The sequence below is a fragment of the Dioscorea cayenensis genome, chromosome 7, assembly GCF_009730915.1.
Source record: "Dioscorea cayenensis subsp. rotundata cultivar TDr96_F1 chromosome 7, TDr96_F1_v2_PseudoChromosome.rev07_lg8_w22 25.fasta, whole genome shotgun sequence".
In the NCBI taxonomy this organism is placed as follows: Eukaryota; Viridiplantae; Streptophyta; class Magnoliopsida; order Dioscoreales; family Dioscoreaceae; genus Dioscorea; species Dioscorea cayenensis.
The window spans coordinates 27,607,725-27,630,693 of record NC_052477.1 but is presented as its reverse complement, the minus strand read 5'-3'; the positions used below and the strand labels follow the sequence as shown (position 1 = coordinate 27,630,693).

Genomic DNA, 22,969 nt, shown 5'->3' with positions numbered 1-22,969 from the left:
TGGTAAAAAAGACGGCAAAATCTACTTTTTAATTCTAAAACTTCACAACCAAAGAAAAGAAACACTGAACCCTTTTTACATTCATGTATGTTTTGCCTTTTATCATTGCATGGTTTATTAAAAAAGGCAAAACCACACAATAAAAGGCAGACTATTCCAACACACACACACACACACACACACACACAAAAACCTCAATAGGCTATACCTTATTACCTCTCTCTATGCCTATCCTCTCTCTAGTCTCTACCCATCATCACAAGTTTTTTTTTTTTTCTTTTTCTTTTTTTTCTTTTTTTAAATTATTATTTATATTTCTTTTTAATTATACAAAATAATAGCTTTGTTTGGATCATCATCCTCTGAGAGCACCCCTAGAGCCATACATCTGTTCAAGAAGTATAACAATGGCCATGGCCATGGCCGAGTCAAAGCCAGGGAATACCAGCAAACGAAACACGTCAAGATCGAAGGAGACGCCAGGGACCGACTCTTTCCGGCGAATCTCAGCCAGTGGTCGACGCTTATCGTTGTAGATCATGCAACACCGCTTCGAGTACGACCCTTCCACGTCGTAGTGCACGCACGAGCTGCTGCTGCTGCCGCTGCTGCTGCTGCTGCTGCTGCTACACGAGGAGACGTGGGCGAGAGATTTGGGCTGGATAAGGCTCACGTTCTTTTTCACGGAGAAGCGTGGCTTTGTGGCTTCGTCTCCCTCGTAGATCAGCCATTGCTCTGATAAGCTTAGCTTCTGCGAAGTTTGACTCTTTTCTTTTTAATATATAATAATAAATTGAAAAACAATGTGGTATTAATGAAAGGAAATGAGTTTTTTTTTCTTCATTTTTGTAATATGTATTTAAATTCAAATATAAGTAAAATAGCTTATTAATTATAAAAAAACTATTTTTTTCAGAGAATTAAAACATAAATAAAAAAAAAAAAAACAAGTCAACTATGACTCTTAACACTCATCCAAACAAGGTCTAGTAGTTCACATATTGTAAATTTATATATATATGATTAAAAAGTAAAAACCAGATCTAAAACGCACATCAAAATAAAAAAAATAAAAAATTAAAATTAAATATATAAAGATTTTGAAATCCCTAGAACTCAAAAATCTCAAAACAGAGCTCAATATCACCCAAACAAACAAACAAACAAAAAAAATTCTAAAAATTTGAAAAAAATTATTCGAATCTGAAAATGAAGCTGAAATCTGGAAGACTTAGAGAAGAAGATCAATATATACCTTTCGGCGAATAGTGAGCAATGATTTCCCAGAAGCGTCCATGAGAACGATCTCGCCCTTGTTCCCAGACGCGTAGTTATCAACACGGAACACGAGATTCCCCTTCGCATCGAACACCGTGAACCCATTCCCGTTGAGAAGCAGCGATCGGCGCCAAACCGTCAACGCCTCAACGCTCGCCTCCTCCGGAGAAGAACGCCGGCCGGGAGCCGCAGGGCGAGGCGAATCGAGCACCGGAGCATTGGGATGGATCTTCGTCATCAATCGAGAACCGTCGAGAACTCGCTTTCGAGATCGGAAGAAGACGATGGAGAAAGAGAGAATGTGAAGAAGAAGATGGGGTATGAAAGGGGTATATAAATGAATAAATGTGATTAGTGGACGATAATGCCCCTGGAGTTTGAGAGAATTTACAGCACGTGCGGAGAAGACGTCACGTGATGGTTGTAAGCCCGAGGACTTTGCAAACGCGGGTTGAGAATGGGCTTGTGGATGAGATGATGCCACGTGGAAGGAGAAAGTGACCTAGGGGTTAAAAAATCGTTTAGACGGTTCTGTGATGAATTATTGGGTCTTCTTGTGGTGGGCCCGGCACGTGTTGTTTATTTATTTATTTATTTATTTAAAGGAGAAGAAGAAAATATCTAGATAAAAATATTGTTTAAAAAATGGAGTTTTTGCTTGTGAACCCTTAGAATTTGTTGCATTTTTTTAATAAAGGAGCAGAGGGGTAAATTAGTAAAAGAGTCGGTTCTTGTTTGATAGATATCAAGAAAATTATGGTTTTTTAATGTTTAATTTATTTTTTTATTTTTTTATTTTTATTTTTTTGGATGCATGATTTTGGACAAGCTAGATATGTTATGGGCACATGATAAGATGTGTGTATATATATATATATTTCCTTATCAAATGATTGGAAATTTAAGTTGAGTTTTTTTAAAAATAAAAATATAATTAATACTGGTTTAGATTGGTTTTTAAAATAAAAAAATTTGTTGTGTAACATAATATTTTTGAGTGGGTTATGGTTCTAAAATAATTGTAGAGTCGTAGGCCATAAAAAATTATATTATAAAAATTTTGTCTACTTATTTAGTTTTAATTTTCTTAATGTAAACTCTTATTTGGCGAAGATAACAGAAAAAATATAATATACATTATTATTAAAAAAATGATGAATTTATGTGTCATAAGATTTTTAATATATATATATATATATTAATCTTAAAATTGTGTCTTAGAATTAGTAGATAAAATTTACTAATATATATAAATATTTACAATGTTTCTATTCTCATAATTTTTAGTTTTTATGTTGGAATTTAACCATCCAACGAATAAATTAATTCAAAATTATTATAATATAAAAATTAGTGGCACACTTTGCACTCATTTTGGTTTGTCTGTCTTTTTTTTTATTTGCTCCATAATCAATCTATATTCTTATAATTTATCATAACCTAGATAAATTTTCTTTGTCTGTAGTTTTTTTTTTATATAATCTTAATAGTTTTGGGCAATATTATATATAAATATATAACTCCAAATACAAATAAAGTATTTTAATTAACTAAATTGTAAATATCATGCACATAATATTTATGAGAAATGAATAAAACAATTGTACATAAATAAAACAATACTCACTAGGAAAAAAAAAAAAATCAAAGAAAATTTAATTATAAAATAATAAATTTCATAAACTCTTCTATAAAACTTATTTAAAAAATAAAAACATTGTCATTAATATTCTAAGCACAACTTTTAGAAACCATTTAGTTTATAAAGTTTCAACGCCTTTCATCATTTAATTTTCTATGTTTTAATCTCTTCGATATCTTCTACTCTATTCAGACATAAACTAATACAAAAACTCACTCATTTAATTATGACTTGCAATATATATGAACTCACGGAAGTTAAAAAGATGTAAAAAAGAGAATCGGACCCTGACTGCTTTATTGCTTTACAATATTTTTATTAAAACTGCTAATATGCTTCTCTCTTGCTTCTCAACTGCAGCTGATTGTCAGCAGCCATCTATTACTGAAGCTTCTCAGAAAATTAAGCGTTCCCTTAATTTCTTTAACGCTAGAACCTCAAATCTCGCTGGAGAATAGGACCCTGATCTTGCGCAGGAGTAGTTGCTCCTTTTGATGGTTTGGGCATGCCTGAGAGACCAGATGGTGTCTTCCGCCTTCCCAGCTTCTTTTCTCCTTGTATTTTATTTTCCTGTCGTTCTTAGTTATTCTCCTCACTTCTGATGAGAGCTTTTATCTTATATTCTCTATCTTTTTTTTTAAAATAAAGTTGTGATTTATCCACATTTATTTCAAAAAAAAATTAAAAATTAAAAATTGTTTTCGTTTTCTCATTTTGTTTAACTAAAGTGATCTAATGGAAAAGATAAATTTTTACATCTATAACCCTCTCTATTCATTTTCCATGAAACTTAAGTTTATTAACATCATAATCCATCAAAACGTGGGAATCACGATCTCTAGCATATATGATTAAATTATTTTTTTAATGCAAACAAAGACTTAATTGTAATAAAATATTATTTTTAAAAATATTTTAAAATTATTTTGTAAAGTTCTCTCCAAACAAATTATACAATTATATTAATAATATATATATATATATAATACATTTTATAGGTGACAATATCTAATTAAATAAATATTGGACAGCATATACATGTTCCTTAATTTTCAGATTATTTAAAATGTTTAGATTGAACATATCAATATGATTAAAAAAATCTTAGTTAAAATTTATATGAAAATTACAGTACTAATCATATAGTTGAGGCGGTTGCCGCCAATTATATAATAAAACATAAAAAAATATAATAATAAAATCACCATTTGACAAGTTAAAAGTTTAGTGGACAACAAGTCCTTAATTTACCCAATTGACATATGATTAAGCGAGTACCTTTCCATCCTATGGTTGGATAAATCCAAAGCTAACATAATACAAAATATTATATATCCTTAAGCATATTATTAAACTCTTATTAGCTTCCAATCTCAATCAAGAACATCTATTTGTCCCTTTCTCAAAATTTGGAATACATTCATTAATTACTCTTCATGTTCAATATATATATATATATATATATATATTATAATTAAATATGCAAAGCATAAGCCTAAAGACACATTCACCATTAATAATAATGCACACTCTAATTAAGTTAATTAAGTTAGATCAAGTCACTACATTGGGGGGGTGTTTTTTAATAGTGGATAAGCCACACTTGTATTAAAAAGAGATGAAGTGCTAATCACAAAGTAAACTTGTAATTAAACTTACTAAACATCATCATGAAGAAGATAATCATGTTAATTAATTAAGGTAAAGTACCACTCAATCAAGTCACAAGTCAAACTCTTTGGTTGAGAGTATTTATCTCTTGGGAAACCTTGACCACTACTTTTTTTTTTCCTAAATTGATTTAAAAACTCCTCAAAGATCATATAATAATTGTATATAGATGCATTAATGATTATAAAGTTAATGGTAAGTGGAGATCGGAATATTTAACCAATAAGAAGGGGGGAATTAGGACCATGATGGTGATGGGAAAAGAATGGTTTGAAGATGATAATTATTATAATTATAAAGCTTAGTTTTAGAGGGGGAGTATAACATAGTTAATTAATTAATTAATTAAGAAAACAATTTATCTTTATCTTCTTGGATTAATATGGCTAATCATAAGCAAAAATATTCATTCATTGGATTAAAGATGGCATGACTTCATTTGATCAAATGAATGAGAGAGAGGGGCCGGCATTAAACAATTAAAGCCAATCACTATCATCCAAAAAAATAAATTAAAATTTTAACAATTTTAAAAATTAAATAATTGACCTTGAAAAACATGGTTTAAAATTAATGAAAACACTAATTACATAGGTTTGATACATAGATTTATATGTTTATATATGTAATTAGGATTGGATTAATGAAAAAGACATGTATGAATTAGTCTTAATATATTTATATTAGGAGGTTGATGTAAATGTTATTTGATTATTTATTGACTACTCATTGATTCTTTATATGCTAGTCTTACTATCATCAATATGATCCTGTTTGTATTATTAGATGGTATCTAGATTGCTAAATTTGTGAATTTTTAATTAATGAAGGGTTTTATTTCAATATAAAAAAAAGTTATAATGAATGGCATTGGTAGGATTAAAAATATATGATTTTCTAGATGCATGAATGAGTGCATGGAGAACATTGAATTAAAAATTAATCTTTGGTATAGTGAAATATTAACTAAAAAAATACAAATAATAAATAAATAGTTTTAAGTACAAAACATTAGATCAAACACTTGTACGGATTAGATTCCTGTTTCCACATTTAAATGCCTTTAGTAACATTCAAGACATTTATAATTTATTTGATGCTTATTTAATTTTGGGAGTGATCCCAAGAAATTATATATGGATGATTGCATTTAGCAGCCTGAGTCATATGATTGAAATTGATAATAAATAAAATTATGTTTATCAATAAAATATATAATCTGTGGTATTTGATAGTGATTTTGATTTTGTTGGTATATTTAGACATTGGGATGTATAACAATTTATTGTTATCATCTTCAATTAAAGGGATGTTTCAACTACAATCTAGACCATGAAAGGTTCAATAATGTATTTTTGGTGGAAGGGTATATATGAAATAAATAGTAATACACAAGGTCATAAAATGGCAATTATTATTATTAATCAAATATAAGTTGCACTTTGAACTGCCCCAAACTTCTAATTATGCTCTAAAAAAAAAGAATTTCTAATTCAAATGGTTTGTTGGTACACTTCACTTAATGTAACTTTTTATTAATGTGTTTATAAACATATAATATTTGTCATTTGTTTTTAAACTACTCTAATCGTTAAATATTTGTTCTTTCAATGGGTTTTATAAATCAATAAATAAATGATTTTTTTATCTAGTAGTCATTTTTTATGATTTATAAAAAAAATAATATGATTTCTTATTACATTATAATTATTATTATTGTGATAAATACGGACAAAACATATATGTGTATACAGGGTGGAAATTGATTATCCAACCCACGCACTTTTAACTGACCTACGCATTTATAACCGGTGATCAATTATCAATTTTATTTTATTTTGTTTAAATCCTATTTTCATAATGATTGAATTATTTATAAAATTCCAACCATTTAAATCTAATTGCTCATTTGTGGTCCATCTAGAAAGACAGAGTTGCAAAAGTGGACTAGCTAAAAAACTATAAAGAGTGGAAGTATATAGAGGGAGTGTGACAAGTCTCTAGGCGGCCTATCAGGGACAATAACTTTATCTACGTGGCATTATGTAATTGGTTAAAATAAAGAATGTCGGCCAAGTGTGGGGCCCTTTATGTTACACACACATATATTTATAATTATATATAGTCCACTGAATGAGCCAATGGAATGTTTTGAAATTAAGAAAACTAAAGGATATGAATGCAAAGAGATAATAATCAGAGAAAAAGAAAGAAAGAAAGAAAGAGAGGTGTGGAAAATTATTCCCATGTTGTGGACCCCATTATAATATGATGATTGAACTCAAGGGAAAAATAGAAGGATTTAAAATAAATAAATAAATAAATAAAAAGAGAAAAAGGATTCGTTGTCTCACTTGTGGGTGGGGGTAAAGTGCCAAAGAGAGGGCACACTTTGGATGATGATGATAATGAATACTAATATTTTTTTTTAATAAAAATATAAAAGATAACGTTGAAAAACAAATAATTAAATAAATTCAAAAAATCGGTGGACGTCATAAGTACGTGTATGTACTTATTTTTTAGTTGTACTGTTATTAGTTGTACTGTCATTTTTAGTTTTTTTAAATTTTTTGGTTTATCTAGCTATTTTTTTAAAATAATAATAATAATAAATTCAAAAAACAAAAATAAAAATTTATAATTATTTATTTATTTATTATTTAAAATAATATATTTATGTTTAAATTTAAATGTTTATGATAAAATTACTCAAAACGTCAAAGTTTAAAGGTCTGGTCCTTGATTGCGTTTAGGGATGGCAACGGGTAGGGTATGGGTAGGGTATGCCAAAACCCTCACCCGTACCCGTAACCCCTACCCCATACCCTGCATTCTTTACTAGTACCCTTCGAGGGTAAAAAATCATACCCTTACCCTTACCCTGCAGAGTACTCAGCTTCTGGGATTGTTCAAATTATCAAATTAAATTTAAATAATAATAAAAAAATAAATTAATTATACATTATATTACAATCTTTTAAACACATGTCTATAAATTCAAAAATTACTGAGTTGATATATATTTGTTTATCTTAAATTATGTAATCACATAAAAATGACGTCTATTTAGTGACTCAATGGTAACTCTACCTTTTGTTTTGTTCATGTTTAACCATCTTGGTTTTTGTTTAAAATTTTTTCATATATCTACTATTTATATTTTTATATAAACTTCAAATTTTATAAATATCTAGCAAGATTTTTAAATATAAAAAAACATTATAAAGTAATTCTCATAAGTTATATCCAATTGATTTTTTTTATTAAGTATCTTATTTTTTTCGGGGATGTTCTTATAATTTATAGAATAAATTATTATAACATTATTTTTTTATATTTGTTTATTTTTTTTAATTTAATTATGATTTTTTTAATATATATCTAAAAATTCAATTTTGATAATATTATCAAATATAAATATAGAAATTAAATAAAAATTTAAAAATAATATATTAAGAGAAAAATTTGAAGTATTATTTTTCAAATTAATCACCATGAAAAATAGATATTGAGTAAATTGTGAGTAAATGTTTGGTTTAATAAAAAAATTAATTATATATATATATATATAAGAGGGGTAAGTGCAGTGCAGGGTTTTCACGCACTCTTCAACGGGTAAGGGTAAGGGTAAGAATGCGAATAGGGGTAGGGGCATATCCTTACCCGACCTCGCACTCAAAAAAACTAATGGGTATCTCTTACCGTACGCATCCCGGTCGAAAGAGGGTAAGAGGGTAATACCCTCTTTGACCGGGTATGGGTACGGGTATACCCGTCGGGTAGGGTACAAATTGCCATCTCTAATTGCGTTTTAAGTTTTGTTTGTTTTAGATTTGAAATTTATTATTTCATGGTAATTATTATTATTATTATTATTATTATTATTATTATTATTATTTATTTTTCTATTTGTGACAGTGGCACAATTTGTGATTAGAGGTTTAATTAAAATTTATATAAACTATATGGTTTAATTAGTTATGACCATAAATTTTAAGGTTTAAAATAAAATTTTATTAAAATATACTTCAATAATTATAATATTTAATTTTTAATTTTAATATATATATATTGTCATTGAAGTTTTATGGAAATAATTTCTATAACTATTATGCTTTATTGTGTTAATAATAATGAAAAGATACTGAATTCAATTTTCTAATTTTATTAAATTTTGTTATTTTGTATATTTCGATAATTTTTTAAAAAATTTTAAAATAATACCCATTTCAACCTCACACTTCATGACAATTATAAACAAATCTTAATTTTATATAAATATCAAATTAAATCTCTATGCAAAAAATATGTACCTATGCATTTGATTTTTTTTTTAAATGACAATTTTACCCATATACCCGTGCTTAATTTTTTTTTGTAAGTTTTGTTTCTTTATGAAATTTATCAAATAGTACTGATTTGGTTAGACTTTGTTTAATATATATGATTTAATTGTCGATATATTTTAAAATAATGAAGTCTGTGGTTGATATTATCACTTGACCAAATCAAAATATAGATTTTTATAGGTGTGGTAGATTGTTCTTTGGTCAGTTTGAACCATTCTTTTCATGCTTTTTAATAATTATTAAAGAGGACCTTACTGTTGTAATTATAATCAATTGAGTTGAAAATAAATATTCACTTTACAACATTAATTAAAATCTATATGATTCAGTCAAATATAAAGAAAATCACAATGATTGATATTAAAAACTATCAGTAACTTTCACTTTACATCAAGAATTAAATTAAAATTACCATCACCTAATATTGCTATTAAATTTTTTGTGAAGATGAGTTTCATGTAATTTTTTATTTAAAAAAAAAAAAGAATTCAATTCAAAGAGTTGGCGTAAGCTAATGATACACTGTCATATTCAACTTCGAGCATTTGTATTTTTTAAATCATTTATGGTTTGCTCTCTAAGACTTAGATCTATGTTGATTTATTTTTACTGTACAAAATTAGATTTTTTTTTTTCCCTCACCAAACTCTACCAATAAAAAAAATATTTAATAATTAAAATTTATATATTATAAAATAATTATATGCGTTTTGTTAATATAAATATTTATATTATTAAGTAATTTTATTAAAGAAATATTATTTTTCACCATAGTAATCACATTAGTTGTCAACACAACTTTTTACTAAGGTTTGAAAAATATATATAGATAGATATTTGTATATAATGGTGTTTGAGTTTGATTTGAGAACTTAACAGTGAGTTCTTGTCCATTCACAAATGTGATCCTTACCCAAACCTCTCCTTTTCTTTACTTTCTTTACCCCACCCCCCTTTGTCTTGACTTGAACATTAGGGGTCGTTTGGTTCGCGGTAATAATATATTATTACGTAACGAGATTACCATGGTAATAAGATTGGGAATGTTATATGCCCAGAAATGTTGTGGTAATTCATGATAATCATGTTTGGTTGGAAACTCATGTTACATAGTAATAAACTTGGTAATATTCTAAATTCCCCAAAAAATACCCTTGTGTCTACTATTTTTATGCAAGTTTAAATTTAAAAATAAAAATAAAATTTTGGATAAAAAAATTAAATTTTTCGAAAGCTAAACATATTCCAAAAAAATAATGTTATTTAAATTTAATTTTTTTATCCAACAAATAAAGTATGAAAAATTATTATTTTTAAATAAAGGGCATATTTGTCCAAAAATATTTCGATTCACACCCACTGGTAATCCAACATAGCCACCTATTTTGGTGGTAATGGGATTACCAAGTTTCTTGTAATCTTCAGGGTTAATAATCATGATTCTTATCGATATTACTACCACTAATAATCCAAACATGGTAATGTGAAAAGATTACCACGTAACAGACGGTAATGTGCAAACATTACTGCCAACCAAACGGCCCCTTAATGTGTTAAAAACATCTCCTCCCTGCAGTTTAGTTTGAGCTTTGCGGCTTTCCATCACTCCTGTAGTTGGTCCGTTGATGTTCTCCTTTATTCATTTTGTTTTTTTTTGTTGGTTCTATTGGTTTTTTCTAGCGGAGTTTTACTTTAGGTGATCTAATTTTTTGCTTTGTTGTTTTTTTGCTGTAGCCCTTGATTTTGTTTTTAGTTTTTATTTTACAATAAAGTTATGATTTATTCATTAAAAAAAAATATATATCTCCATACAACAACATACTAAAAAAAAATAATAATAATAAATTTCACTTACTATTTATGACTAAACAAATAAATTTCACTTACTACTTATTAGTAAACAAATTAAGGAGTAGTTCTTTGGACAATTTGAAAATGACCCACATAAAAAAATAGAAAATTATAGAAAAAAACAAAGTTATAAAAAATATTAAACAATAATTTACATAATAATATGACAAACTATTTTAATTTATCTTGTCCTTTCACTGTTAATAAAGCAACGTAGAAAAAAAATCTCAAATAATTAACGTTAATGATTTGTTGTTGTTGTTATTGTTGTTTTATCACAATAAAATATTAGCATACCTTTTTCCTAAAGGTATATACATACATACATACATACATATATATATATATAAAGGATCACTTGTTCATTTTATTAAAAAACACAAACAAATAACTTCAACCATTTTTAAAATTTGGAGAAATGTGATATCTCTATTTCCATGTAACCATTTATCTTTTTCTTTTGGGGATAATACTAAAGTTGTTTAGCATTAATTAAATACTTGTTCAAATACAATTCAAATAGTTATCATATTCAGCAACAAAATTCAACTTTCCCGTGGAAACTGAAAAGTCTGAAAAGAGTTTAGTTTCAGTATAACTTCTAAAAAAACTAATTATATATAAATTAAAAATGATTCATTTTCAAGCTAGATTAATAAGAAAAAAAAAGGATTAATTAGGAGAAATGAGAAATATCTTATTCATGACTCATCAAGTAAAGAGAGAACAGCCATTTCCAATCAATAATGGACTTTTACGGAAAGAAAACAAACACTTGTACCGGATGAAATATATCACATCATGTCAAATACCAAAACTTGAAATACATCACTTTCATATATATATATATATATATATTGATTACATTGAAGGTTGGCAATGACACGTTTCTTTTCAATTTATCTGGAAGCATGCAAGTACATAAGACCATGAATGCAATTGTTTTGAATTTGTAATTGTTTGATATAAATACAAACATTTTGAAAGAAAAATATGAAAAATGGGTCATAAAGAAGTATTAATAAATATGTTTACATTGCAAGTCTAGTGCTCTTGCCGGCATTTGCTCTTGTTTAGTCAGATTAAGCATTTATTTGTGCACAGATATTTCAATCTAACTTTAATAATTCCATCTGATGTTGTGCTCTATATTATTATTAATAATTTACACCCCAAAAAATTATAATTGGTTGCATACATCTCCAACGCTGAAATGATATTATAAAAATAACTTTGTGGAGTATATATATGCATGGTAATACGTAAATGAATGTCCACTAATTAAAAAAAAAACCAAAAGAGAGAAAAGGAAAAAGAGACAGACACAAAAGGAATAGTTGAGAACAAAGTTGTCAACCAAGATCGACCCGGCCAATTCAACCGAAAAAACTGGGAACCGACCATGTGGCGATCCCTGGTATACCCTATTAAACCGAGTATTAAAAAATCCGGTGTTAACCCGGTGACCGGGACGGTTCAACTGGAAACCGGTTGACACTGGCCGGATCAATCGGCCATAATGTTTAATTTTTTTAAAAAATATTTAATAATTTATTATTATTTTCTCATTAGAAACCACAAAATCGTGTATATTTATTAATATTAATTTATAATTGATAATCAATAAATAGAATTACAATATATGTATATATATATATCATAAACATACAAACAAAAAAATTAACATTTAAAAATAAAATGTGTTATGTAAATACTTTCTAAAAATTTAATTTATTAAAAAAATAAAACAATAAATGAGTGTAATTTTATTATAAAAATATAAAATTAAAGTATTCTAATTTATAAGAAAATTTAAAACAAAATAAAACTCAATTGAGATATAAGAATTAGTGAATTAAATTTCTTATCTATTTTAACAAAATCAATCAATAAACAAATAAATAAATAAATAACACCGAGAGAAGTTCGATAATTATATATTAATATATTAAATTTGTAAATATTTAAAAATGTAAAAATAAATGACATAATTAGAAAACTCTACTGTATATAATGTAATTTATCAATTTAAATATCAAATTTGAGTAGGTTTTTGTATTATAATTATGGGTTTAATATTATATTTGCTAATTAGTAATTATTATAATATTTTTTATATTTAATTATTGACCCCGGTTCAATCCCGATTCGACCTGGTCGAACCCATTGACCCCTGACCCTTGGGCTTAGCCGGGTCATTACTCGGGCCGGGTCTGACAACCTTGATTGAGAGAAGTACACATGTGTATAAACAATACCAAAACAATTGTACTCGTTGATTAAATTAATTGGTTTATACGTGATGAATGGTCATATTGGTTACTTTATATTATTTTTTTACGCGGGGTTGTAAATAGTCTTTGATGGCTGTGATTCCTTTGGGTGCTATAGTAATGATTATCAAACGATTACGATGAAAGTACTGTTTATACCATTTTGTATGTATCCCATTTTTTTTACTTTTTAATAACAGTCATCTATTGATGATTACTGTTTATAAAAAATGGATGATTTAGCAACTGATTTGAATCCAACGGCTCAACTACAAACACCCATAGATTTCTTATCTACGTGACGTTGAAATTTTTAGATAACAAAAATATCCATTTCTACAAATTTAATGTTGACATGGGAAAAAAATATCATCTCCTCTAAGTAATTCAGATGTGAAAATCACTATAACTCCAATCTTATAAAAAAAAATGAAAAGGAGAAAAAAAGAACCGAAGTTTATAAAATAGAGTGGTCATATTTTGACTACAGGGAAGCTAATAAAAGTCATAAAAACTTGATCAATCTCTTAGTCAAAAATAAGGGAACAAACTTTAGCTGAGGTGATTTATGGTCTAGTTAAAGCCACAAAAGAAAATGGTAGTTAAATTGGATACTTAAACATGTGACTGAATTAAGAGGAAGAACAAGACACAGTTCTTTTCCAATTATCACCACACCTTGATAAATCAACTTTATTTCATTGATAAAGTTTGATTAGACAATAAAAAGAAGAATAGAAGAAACTAATTGCCACACAAATGAATCATTGACATAACCATACCATTGAAAATAAAGAAAGCAGGCTATGAGTATAAGTCACACAGATGGATGATAAGAAAGCAAAGTTGGACTAAAAATGAAGTCATGAGATCTTTGAAGGGATTTTGAGGAGTCCATGTCTGTCTTTAGGGGAACTACATATTCTATTTTGCCGACCAACTAGAAAAAAAAAAGAGTAACTTGGTCGGTGACTAATTACTCCTGACTCACTCTAATTTCACAGGCAAAAATCTTTGATTTCCATGACTTTATTGCAGATACAAGAAAATTTAGTAAGCTGAAGTAACATTGATTCTAGATTAGATGAATAATGTCTGAATTTTCTAAAATCTACAAAAGTTAAAAGCTTGTTTTTAAAGTCTTGTCAATCAAATCAGTTTGTGTGGACATATTCTAGAGATTGGACCTTTCTTGGTTGCCATTGGACTAACTACTAAGTGAGATATTTCAATGAATACTAAAGATAACAACAAATAGTTTTTATATAAAAAAAATACTAATAAAATATAAGAAATAAAATGCTAACAAACTAAACAATAAAAACAATAAAAATGAAAATATGATCATGCACCACCGGCGCAATAACCAGATAGTAATGAGTTTATTTCGTATATCAGAGATTAAAGATTTAACTCTCTCTTAAAATATGATTAAGTATTTAGTGGATGTATGAGTGATGATGGCTTGTCCATATTGTCAGAAATTTTTTTTTTTACCAATCTAAAAGTAATACAAAGAAGAATAATCGGTCTATTTGAAAAATTATATGAACCAATAAAAAATTTACCATATGTTGTGTACAAAGAATGTGAGTAAATATGAGTTACCTGAAATAAAGTTATATATACATGGGATGCAAATAGAGACTATGTAATATAATCTTGACTAACCCTGGTTGCAAATTCTAATGGATTGACTACAATGAACATCTGCATTAATACTGATATATAGACATTGTTGAGATAATAATTACACGTAAGCAAGACCATGAAGTCTAAGCTTTGTGTTTATTTCTCTTAAATCAAACAGTTGGATGTTGAGATGATTAAACTTCCTAAGATGTACGCGTAACACAAGTTGCCAATTTGACATAAGGACAGGTTGAAAATATGACATAAATTAGATTGTCATTGATCAAAATAATTGCTCAAATTGTTTCTACAAGAGACCTATTGGTTTGTACACAATCTTTTTCTGTGAAAGGAGAGGTTGAAAGATATCTAATGGTGTTGATAGAATTAACTTCCAAACTGACTTTGAGATTTTGATTTTCTAGACAGCATTGAATCATCTGCTCACCTAATTAATTGTAGTTAGAAACCATGCAACGTATTATAAATAAATAAAAAAATGATCTAGTTCTATAGGGATGAGAATATTTCAAGAAGTAACAAAACTTTAAGTCCTAAAACTAATATTATATAAACAAGTTGTTTGTTATTTAAATGGACAACAAAGCTTGCTGGTGGGCCACCATGTTCACTATTTGGACTAACATTTCTATTTCTAGGTTACAGGTCATCCTTGTAGAAAAAAATAGAGCACATGCCTTGTTGACTAGCCTACTTCCATTTGAAGCATCATTGATTTCAATAGACTTGTCCAAGCGAAGAGGGACTCTGAAACAAATAAAGAAAGTGGAAAGATCAAGATGATGGGAAAAGGGCACATTTTTTATTTATTTATTGAATCCTTGATGACCTAATTCAATATTTTCTAGTGATCCTTGTATAGTTTGGTCACTGCTAAGCTTGTCACTGGTGTCTCTAGGCTAAAAGGTGGGCATGATCATTAGGTTGGCCAGCTGCCCAGCCTAAAATAAGATATCTCTCATGCATCACACGTTAGGAAGCTGTATTCATCTTCCCTTTGAATCAGAAATAATATTTCATTCATGTAACAAGGTTTGTTCATATGATGCAAACCAAAAGCATCCTAATGCGCTATTGTTGTATTTTGGTGGAATTTTCAAAGCTAATTGTTCCAAATTACCGGCCAAAATATATAAAGAAAAGAACAAAATGAAAATGTTAAGTCTCTGTGTATATCATGACACCTATTTGTTTTCTTCTGGTTGAAATCTAAAACTAATCTTCTGAAATGACGTGCAAATTAGAGAAGAAAAGAACTAGATTGACATGCGATGCTCATGCATCAAGATATGTTCCTATCATGCTAATCAAATCATCTCCACAGCTCTTTGTTGTATTCTGGTGGAATTCTCAAGCTAATCTTCTTGAATGATAAACAAAATTATATTAAAAAGCCATGACAAAATGATTTACTAAAAATCACCTCCTAAGCTTGCCACCGATGTCTCCAAGGCAAAAAGGACATAATCATTATGTTAGCCAGCTGCCCAACCTATAATCAGATATCTTATTTCTCATGCACCTAGTTAGGAGGCTGTATGCATCTTCCCTTTGAATTAATAATGATGTTTCATGTATCAAAATTTGTTCATATCATGCAAACCCTAATTGTTCCATCTTCCCTTTGAATTAATAAAAGCATCCTAACACGCAATTGTTGCATTTAGGTGGAATTCTTAAGCTAATTGTTCCACATGACCAGCCAAAAAATATATGAAGATAAGAACTGAATGGAAATGTTAGGTCCCTGTGTATCAAGGTTTGTCCTTAATCATGACACCTATTTGTTTTATTTTGGTTGAAATCTCAATATAATCTTCTGAAATGACATGCAAACTATATAAGAAAATAATTAAATTAAAATTTGATGCTCAAGCATCAAGATTATTTCCTATCATGCTAATCAAATCATCTCCACAGCTCTTTGCTGTATTCTGGTAGAATTCTCAAGCTGATCTTCTCAAATGATGAAAAGAATTATATAAAAAAGCCACAACTGAATGATTTACTAAAATCAACTCCTAGCACTCCACAAAAACTAATTTCTTTTACCATGTCGGCAAGATATATCTCAGCTATTAGCAAATTATGATGAAACTATGACATGCTTGCTAAATAGTAGGCGCCTAAAGGGTAAAGGGAAAGCAAAAGAACATATAACAGCAATTCAAAGTTTTAGACAAAAGTTTCAGCAAGCATGGGAAAAGAGAGCATCAATAGGAATGTGGCCTTAAAAACTATGCAATGCATGCTCAATCCCACCAAAAAAAAAAGTAAGCTATGGATTTGCCGACTCCAACCATTCCCACAAAAGCATGATTCTGTGACACATGAAAGTCAAGTCTAAGGTGTTTTTAGGGGGCCGTTTCTAGACCAACTCTGCAACACACCAAGTTAAGCACTAATAAAGCTTGTTTGTTCCACTAGGTAGTACGGCAAGAGACCTGATTCTGGTATGATCTACTGATTGAAACTAAAAGAGCACCAAGCAAGGGACCACCAATTGCCTGCCATGAAAACTACCTATCACTCACTCATTAGGTTGGGCACAAAAGCAAGTGCTCATCCCTCTTTCCTACCTTCAATAGGCCTGATAGTGAAACCCAATAGAAAGACTGAGCAATAGTAGTAGGAAAAGGCCTCTGTCTTCACCCACTCTGAGATGCTTGCATGTGATTGCAATGAAGTGTTATCACATGAGAAGGACATGCATCTGCCAAGCATTTCACCCACAATATGCACCATTGAACTGATGCCTTGAGTAATAGAAATACTGATGAACAACGAACCACATTGAAATTGAAAATTGACCAGTGAAAGAACCTTAATCTGCTCATACAAGATTTTCAAGAATCAAGAACATGCTACCGAAAAGAAGCAGTTAGGGATGGAAGATATAATAAATTTCACAGAATTTTTAAGAGAGTACAACAACAGGAACAAGAGAACAAATACAGAAATCTGACCTTAAGAGGTCTTTCAATGGCAATTAGACATGCAAGGAGCAGAGACATTGGTCAGTGTTCCCCAATAATTGAGGAATATATGCAAAATCCATTAAAAAAAAGTAGCTGCAGATGTCCCAAAATTAACATAGTCAGAAATAAAATTGAACTGTGTATTTCTAATGGTAAAAGTACTCTTGAACAGTATGATATTTTACATATAATAGATCAAGTAGACAATCGTTATTTCAGCTTCTTTACTTTTGATGTTATGGCCATGTAACTTACTCCTACCCACAGAAAATAAGAGAATAAAATGAGATAAAAAGCAAAGCAACTAAAAACAATCATCTTGATCCTCATGGCAGATTTCGGACAATAATTCTTTATTCAAATGTATAGAAGGATAAAGTTGAAGCTGAATTCAATATGATCTTCCACGCATCAATACCTTCTGACATGAGGCATCATAGCTACAGATCTAACTAGACCAAAATGTAAAATTCCGATCTTGATGACTGAGGAATGAACTCAATAATGACAGTGTTCTGATAGGAAATTTCATGGTTGTTATTGTTATTTCTCTGAAGCTAAAATATATGTTGCACTGCATGCCAATGCTGGGCCAAGTGGAATTATTTAGCAATAAATTTCCATTATGCAGGATAACTAACACATCAAACAAGTTTCTAGAGAGTTCTATCTTATCTCTCAAGGATGTGACTGAAATCTAGATAAATGATATGGCTATGTCAAGTTTGGGACTTAATATACTCCATTGCAGGCAATGGCATTGGGAGGTGCATGGATGGATAATTGGATAAGCATAGCACTTGAAAGATAACTAAAGCACTAGCATTGAGAGTGTATACAAGATTTGATACTCAAGTTGGACAGGCATAACACTCTTGCTAATTCATACTGGGAAGACCATCACTTATTAATACATATAGTGAGAGATGTAAAATAGACAATGCATTTGCCATGGAATAGACTTGTAATTTCAAAAAATGTTGGCACTAGTAAATGAGAACAAACCAAATAATGTTTCTTTAGAAAAACTTAGCATGCAGCAATTAGTTTTGATGGAAGCATAAATCAACCATTCTAAAGGGACAAGTTGTAAGTTCACCTAGACAAGCTCAATAAAGGCCATAGGTGCATTATCTCCTCTCCTTGGTAAAGTTCTGATAATTCTTGTATATCCTCCATTCCGTTCACCATATCTGTCCTGGACTTCAGCAAATAAGGCATGGACAATCTGCTTTTCGTAAATGAACCCCAAGGCTTGTCTCCTCTTATGGAGAGATCCATCTTTGGCTAGTGTTATCATTTTATCCACATACTTCCTCATAGCACTTGCTCTTGCTCTGGTAGTTTTGATCCTGCCATGCTTCAAGAGCTGTGTGGTAAGGCCGCGTAATAATGCACGCCGCTGATCTGGGGGCCTATTGAGTTTTGGAACACGTTTTCCATGTCGCATTGCATAGAATCTAGACCCACTATCAATAATGCTTAAACCATTCTCAAAGCCAGCACCATCTGCAGAATCAAAGGATATGGAAATGACACATAGGAAATGCATTTATCAAAAGGAAAATTAAGGACAGTTATTTTTTCAATAGTTACAATTTCACCATTTAGAGAATAATAGTTTTGCTGAGGGGTTGTGAATTTCACATTATCTCATATTAGTTGTCATAGACTAATGTAAAATTGATTTCTTCTTGTAATTAATCAATTAATATGCTGATCTAGATCAAGCCCAATCAAATGGTAGTAAGGAAGTGATTGAGGCCCAACATCAAAATTCTTGGTTCATCTCTATTTCTCACTTTTTTCCCCATGTCAGAACTCTCTCACCCACATTAGTTCTCTCTCCACATTCTTGTCCAGTTCTCTCTTATTGTCAGTCTCATTTTTTTCTTGCCTAGTCATTCCTACTCATCAGATTCTCAACCACAATGACATCTGTAGTCCCTTTCACCTCCTTACTCACATCAACTGACTATCCTCATAGAATGAGTGAAGAAAACTTACAACTCCTGATATAGCCACTCTTCTAAGGATGGGTTCTCTAAGGATGAATAATACAAAAGGTGGTTGAGTTTATGTAGGGCAAGCAAATCTTCTAAAAAGAAAAAAAAAACTTGAAAAAAAAAATGATTTCAATCAAGGGTAGCCACAGAAGAGTTTCAAAAGTAAGTAATAAGCTAATTCCAAAACCAACAAGAAAAGACATCCAATTATTCAAACATCATTTAATCAATTCCAGAAGAAAGCCAATTAAATTTTGAAGAAATATTTTACATATTTGTCAGAACTTTTATATTTTGAAAATATGATAAAACTATACCAAGAGCATAGTTCTTTTAGCAGTAGTGAAATTAACTCGTATAAATGTATAATACTTAATCATATGGGAGAAAGTCTAAATCTCTTAAAGCAGAATACAAGTCCTCAAACTTTTTCTTCTTCAAATAGAATCGAGTGCACTTTAGCTATACATTTCTCATATGATATCATGTGCGGCCTTGCATTTGGGTGCAAATAATCATACATCGCAGGTTCTGGAATAGAGTAGACAGTCCTGAATGACAGGCAAAAGGAAGAGCTCCTTGAATGAAAGAATACTTGGGCAAAATGGAACAGAATAATCATAGAGTACTCACTGCCTCAAGTATGACTGGTTAAAATCAGGTTGCTCCATACAATATACATCAAATTCTGATACGACCTCAGAAATACTTTAATAAATTGTGATTAATTATGATTTGATGCTCATGCTTGAGCCTCAAAAAAGTGTGACTATTGCTTCAATTTAGTTTCTCCATTCATAATCTAGACCATCATGAAAATGACATGGAAATGATAACTAAATAATATAATCAAACAGTGCTCGAGATGATGGGTACATTTGCAGCTAATAATTAATATTGCTGCCCCAGCACTGCATTTTACAATGCCACATTTTGACTCAATATGCTTTTATCAGGAGGTAAATCTAACAAATGGATGACACATCCACATTTAAAGTTCCACATGTATAGATTACAGATGTTTCAATTACTTGTACTAATGCAAAACAGACTTTGAGATAACAATCATCAATAGCAAACCAAATTCATTGGTATGATGAGTTAGAAAAAAAAACACGAAAATAGTAAAATTATGAAGCTCAACACTGCATGGCAGAGATTGAGCAAACAAATCCGCGAAGAATAAATCGCGATCATAATTCTTCATTGAATATTCAAAGGAGCAGATCAATGAAGCAAAAAGAAAGATGGAATTCATATGACTATCAAATTAACAAGCATAACATGCATTGAATTGGATGGAATCCAAACAAAGCACTTACAAGAGCCCATGGACATAAGAGTGGAATCGGGAGCGAGGCCAGTGAAAGACCGCAAGAGTTTCTGCTCCTTGTGGCTGGATCTCAGGCGAGACGAGGACGGAAAGGGCGCCGCAGGAGACGAGAAGCGAAGGGAAAGGATGCGAGGCGTGGGAATCGAAGGGAGGGCGGACCGAAGCGAGGCCATGCTCCATGGCGAGATGGAAAGCGCCGGAGAGGATGAAGAAGCCATCGCCATTGGAATGCGCGGGGGAAGCCCTCGTGCTCGAGCGCGGATGGATAAGGGGATTGAAAGAGTGACGAAGTAGAGGATTAGCTGCAAGTTAAATCGTAGGGATTTTTCTTACGACCGGAATACACGTGCTGGATGCCGTTCAAAGCGCTTTGAGATCCGTGTTGTGTATCATTGATTTTTTTCTGATCACAAAACGAAATGACGGTGAGGATTAGCCGGGAAATTTTTACACCCTGCCTTGTACTCAGTGCAGTATGGAAATGAATTATATGAACTTAATGATCTGAATGTTTTTTTTTTATTATGATGTGGATTATATCAATCAAACTATGGTGAATTTGAATTTCTTTAGAAAACTTTAATATTTTAAAAAATATTAAACGTTAATATATATATATATATATATAATTATATATAGAGAGAGAATGTGTGTTATATTTTGGAGATAGGGACAACAATGGGGCAAGGCGGCTCTGCCACTCCCCGCCCCTCCGCGCCGCGCCCCGTTCTGGCCCACCTCCCATATATCTTGTCTCACACCCCGCCTCGCTCCACCCCACCTCGTCTTTTTTTAACTTCTCAATGCCATAACCGGCCAGTGAATTTTTACACTCACCCATACCCTACCTAGTTTTTACAAGAGTTGAGATAAAAATAAAAAAATAAATAATTTTCACTAATTTTTAGTTCATTAATACATAAATTTAATCAAAATACATAACTATCATAATTAAATGAATATAATTTTATTTAATTTGAATTATAAAGTGAGAAATTTTAAAATTATATGTATATATTGATATATAAGGATATTTATGTAAAATTTTAGCATGGACGGGTCAAAAAAATCCCCTGTTATAAAAAAAATTCCAGTCCCACCCTCCGATTTGCAGCGGATCGGATCAAAAACCACATGTCGATTCGGTTTTTGCCTTTCCTATTTGGGGATGCTACTATACAATATATCTTTCAAAGATATTGAATGGCAATTCAACAACTTCTCTACGTATCATCCAAAGGATCCTTTAGGCCCCACCCAACACTCCCGCTCTTTATTTCTCTCCTCTTTTGCGTTCTTTCTCTTATTTTTTATGAACATTTATATATAACTTAAGCTCATATATATATATATATATATGCATAAACTTACTAATAATTTGTTATTTCAATATATATTTTTTGAAAACATTATTATTTTATTATTCACAACACAAGATTTAAAGAAATTTTAGCTGAGAGGGTTTTTGGCGGCAAATTCACCATTAATTTTATTTATTTATTTATTTATTTATGTTTTTTGCGATTGAGAAACTGAGAATACTTCTCTAATTTTGGGCTGATAGATCTGCGACCACTTGTGAATGATCTTTTTAGCGGTTATTTCTTATGGTCATATATTGTTCTTCCATCTTCAATTAGGTAATCTAATCTCCCATAGTGTTTTCAAGCGGATTTTGTTTCCATAGTATTTTTCATATTTGTACTTCTTGTATTTGTACTTATTAACGTTTTAATATTTTTGTATGGGTTGTTTATTTGATTTAAAAATTTTGAACAACTAACCTTATTATTTTTAACCACTACCTTGATATGTTGGTTTGTCAAATTGAATGAATCGTTTGTTATAGTTGGGGTGGTAAAAATCCGGGTCCAAACAAAACAGGGTTCAAATAACTACTAATATAAATAGAAAAACTTGTGTCCGGACTAG

The 22,969-nt window shown here is 30.1% G+C and overlaps 2 protein-coding genes across 3 annotated transcripts; both read right to left on the bottom strand.

Moving 5' to 3' along the window:
* LOC120264491 (protein LURP-one-related 8-like) lies at window positions 1-1,575 on the bottom strand. Its single transcript, XM_039272304.1, has 2 exons — window positions 1,256-1,575; window positions 1-751 (listed from the first exon to the last, which is right to left on the bottom strand). The coding sequence occupies exons 1-2, from the start codon at window positions 1,514-1,516 to the stop codon at window positions 356-358; spliced, it is 657 nt and encodes a 218-aa protein (XP_039128238.1). The 5' UTR covers window positions 1,517-1,575; the 3' UTR covers window positions 1-355.
* A 16,060-nt stretch (window positions 1,576-17,635) lies between these two features.
* On the bottom strand, window positions 17,636-21,298 carry LOC120264348 (50S ribosomal protein L17, chloroplastic). 2 transcript variants are annotated; one of them, XM_039272156.1, is made up of 3 exons: window positions 21,027-21,298; window positions 18,798-19,207; window positions 17,636-17,791 (listed from the first exon to the last, which is right to left on the bottom strand). In XM_039272156.1, exons 1-2 carry the CDS (start codon window positions 21,259-21,261, stop codon window positions 18,798-18,800), a joined length of 645 nt encoding a protein of 214 aa, XP_039128090.1. In that variant the 5' UTR covers window positions 21,262-21,298; the 3' UTR covers window positions 17,636-17,791. The 2 variants fall into 2 exon arrangements, with proteins under 2 accessions (XP_039128090.1, XP_039128091.1); XM_039272157.1 differs by lacking the exon at window positions 17,636-17,791 and adding an exon at window positions 17,814-17,955.
* Window positions 21,299-22,969: the final 1,671 nt, after the last annotated feature.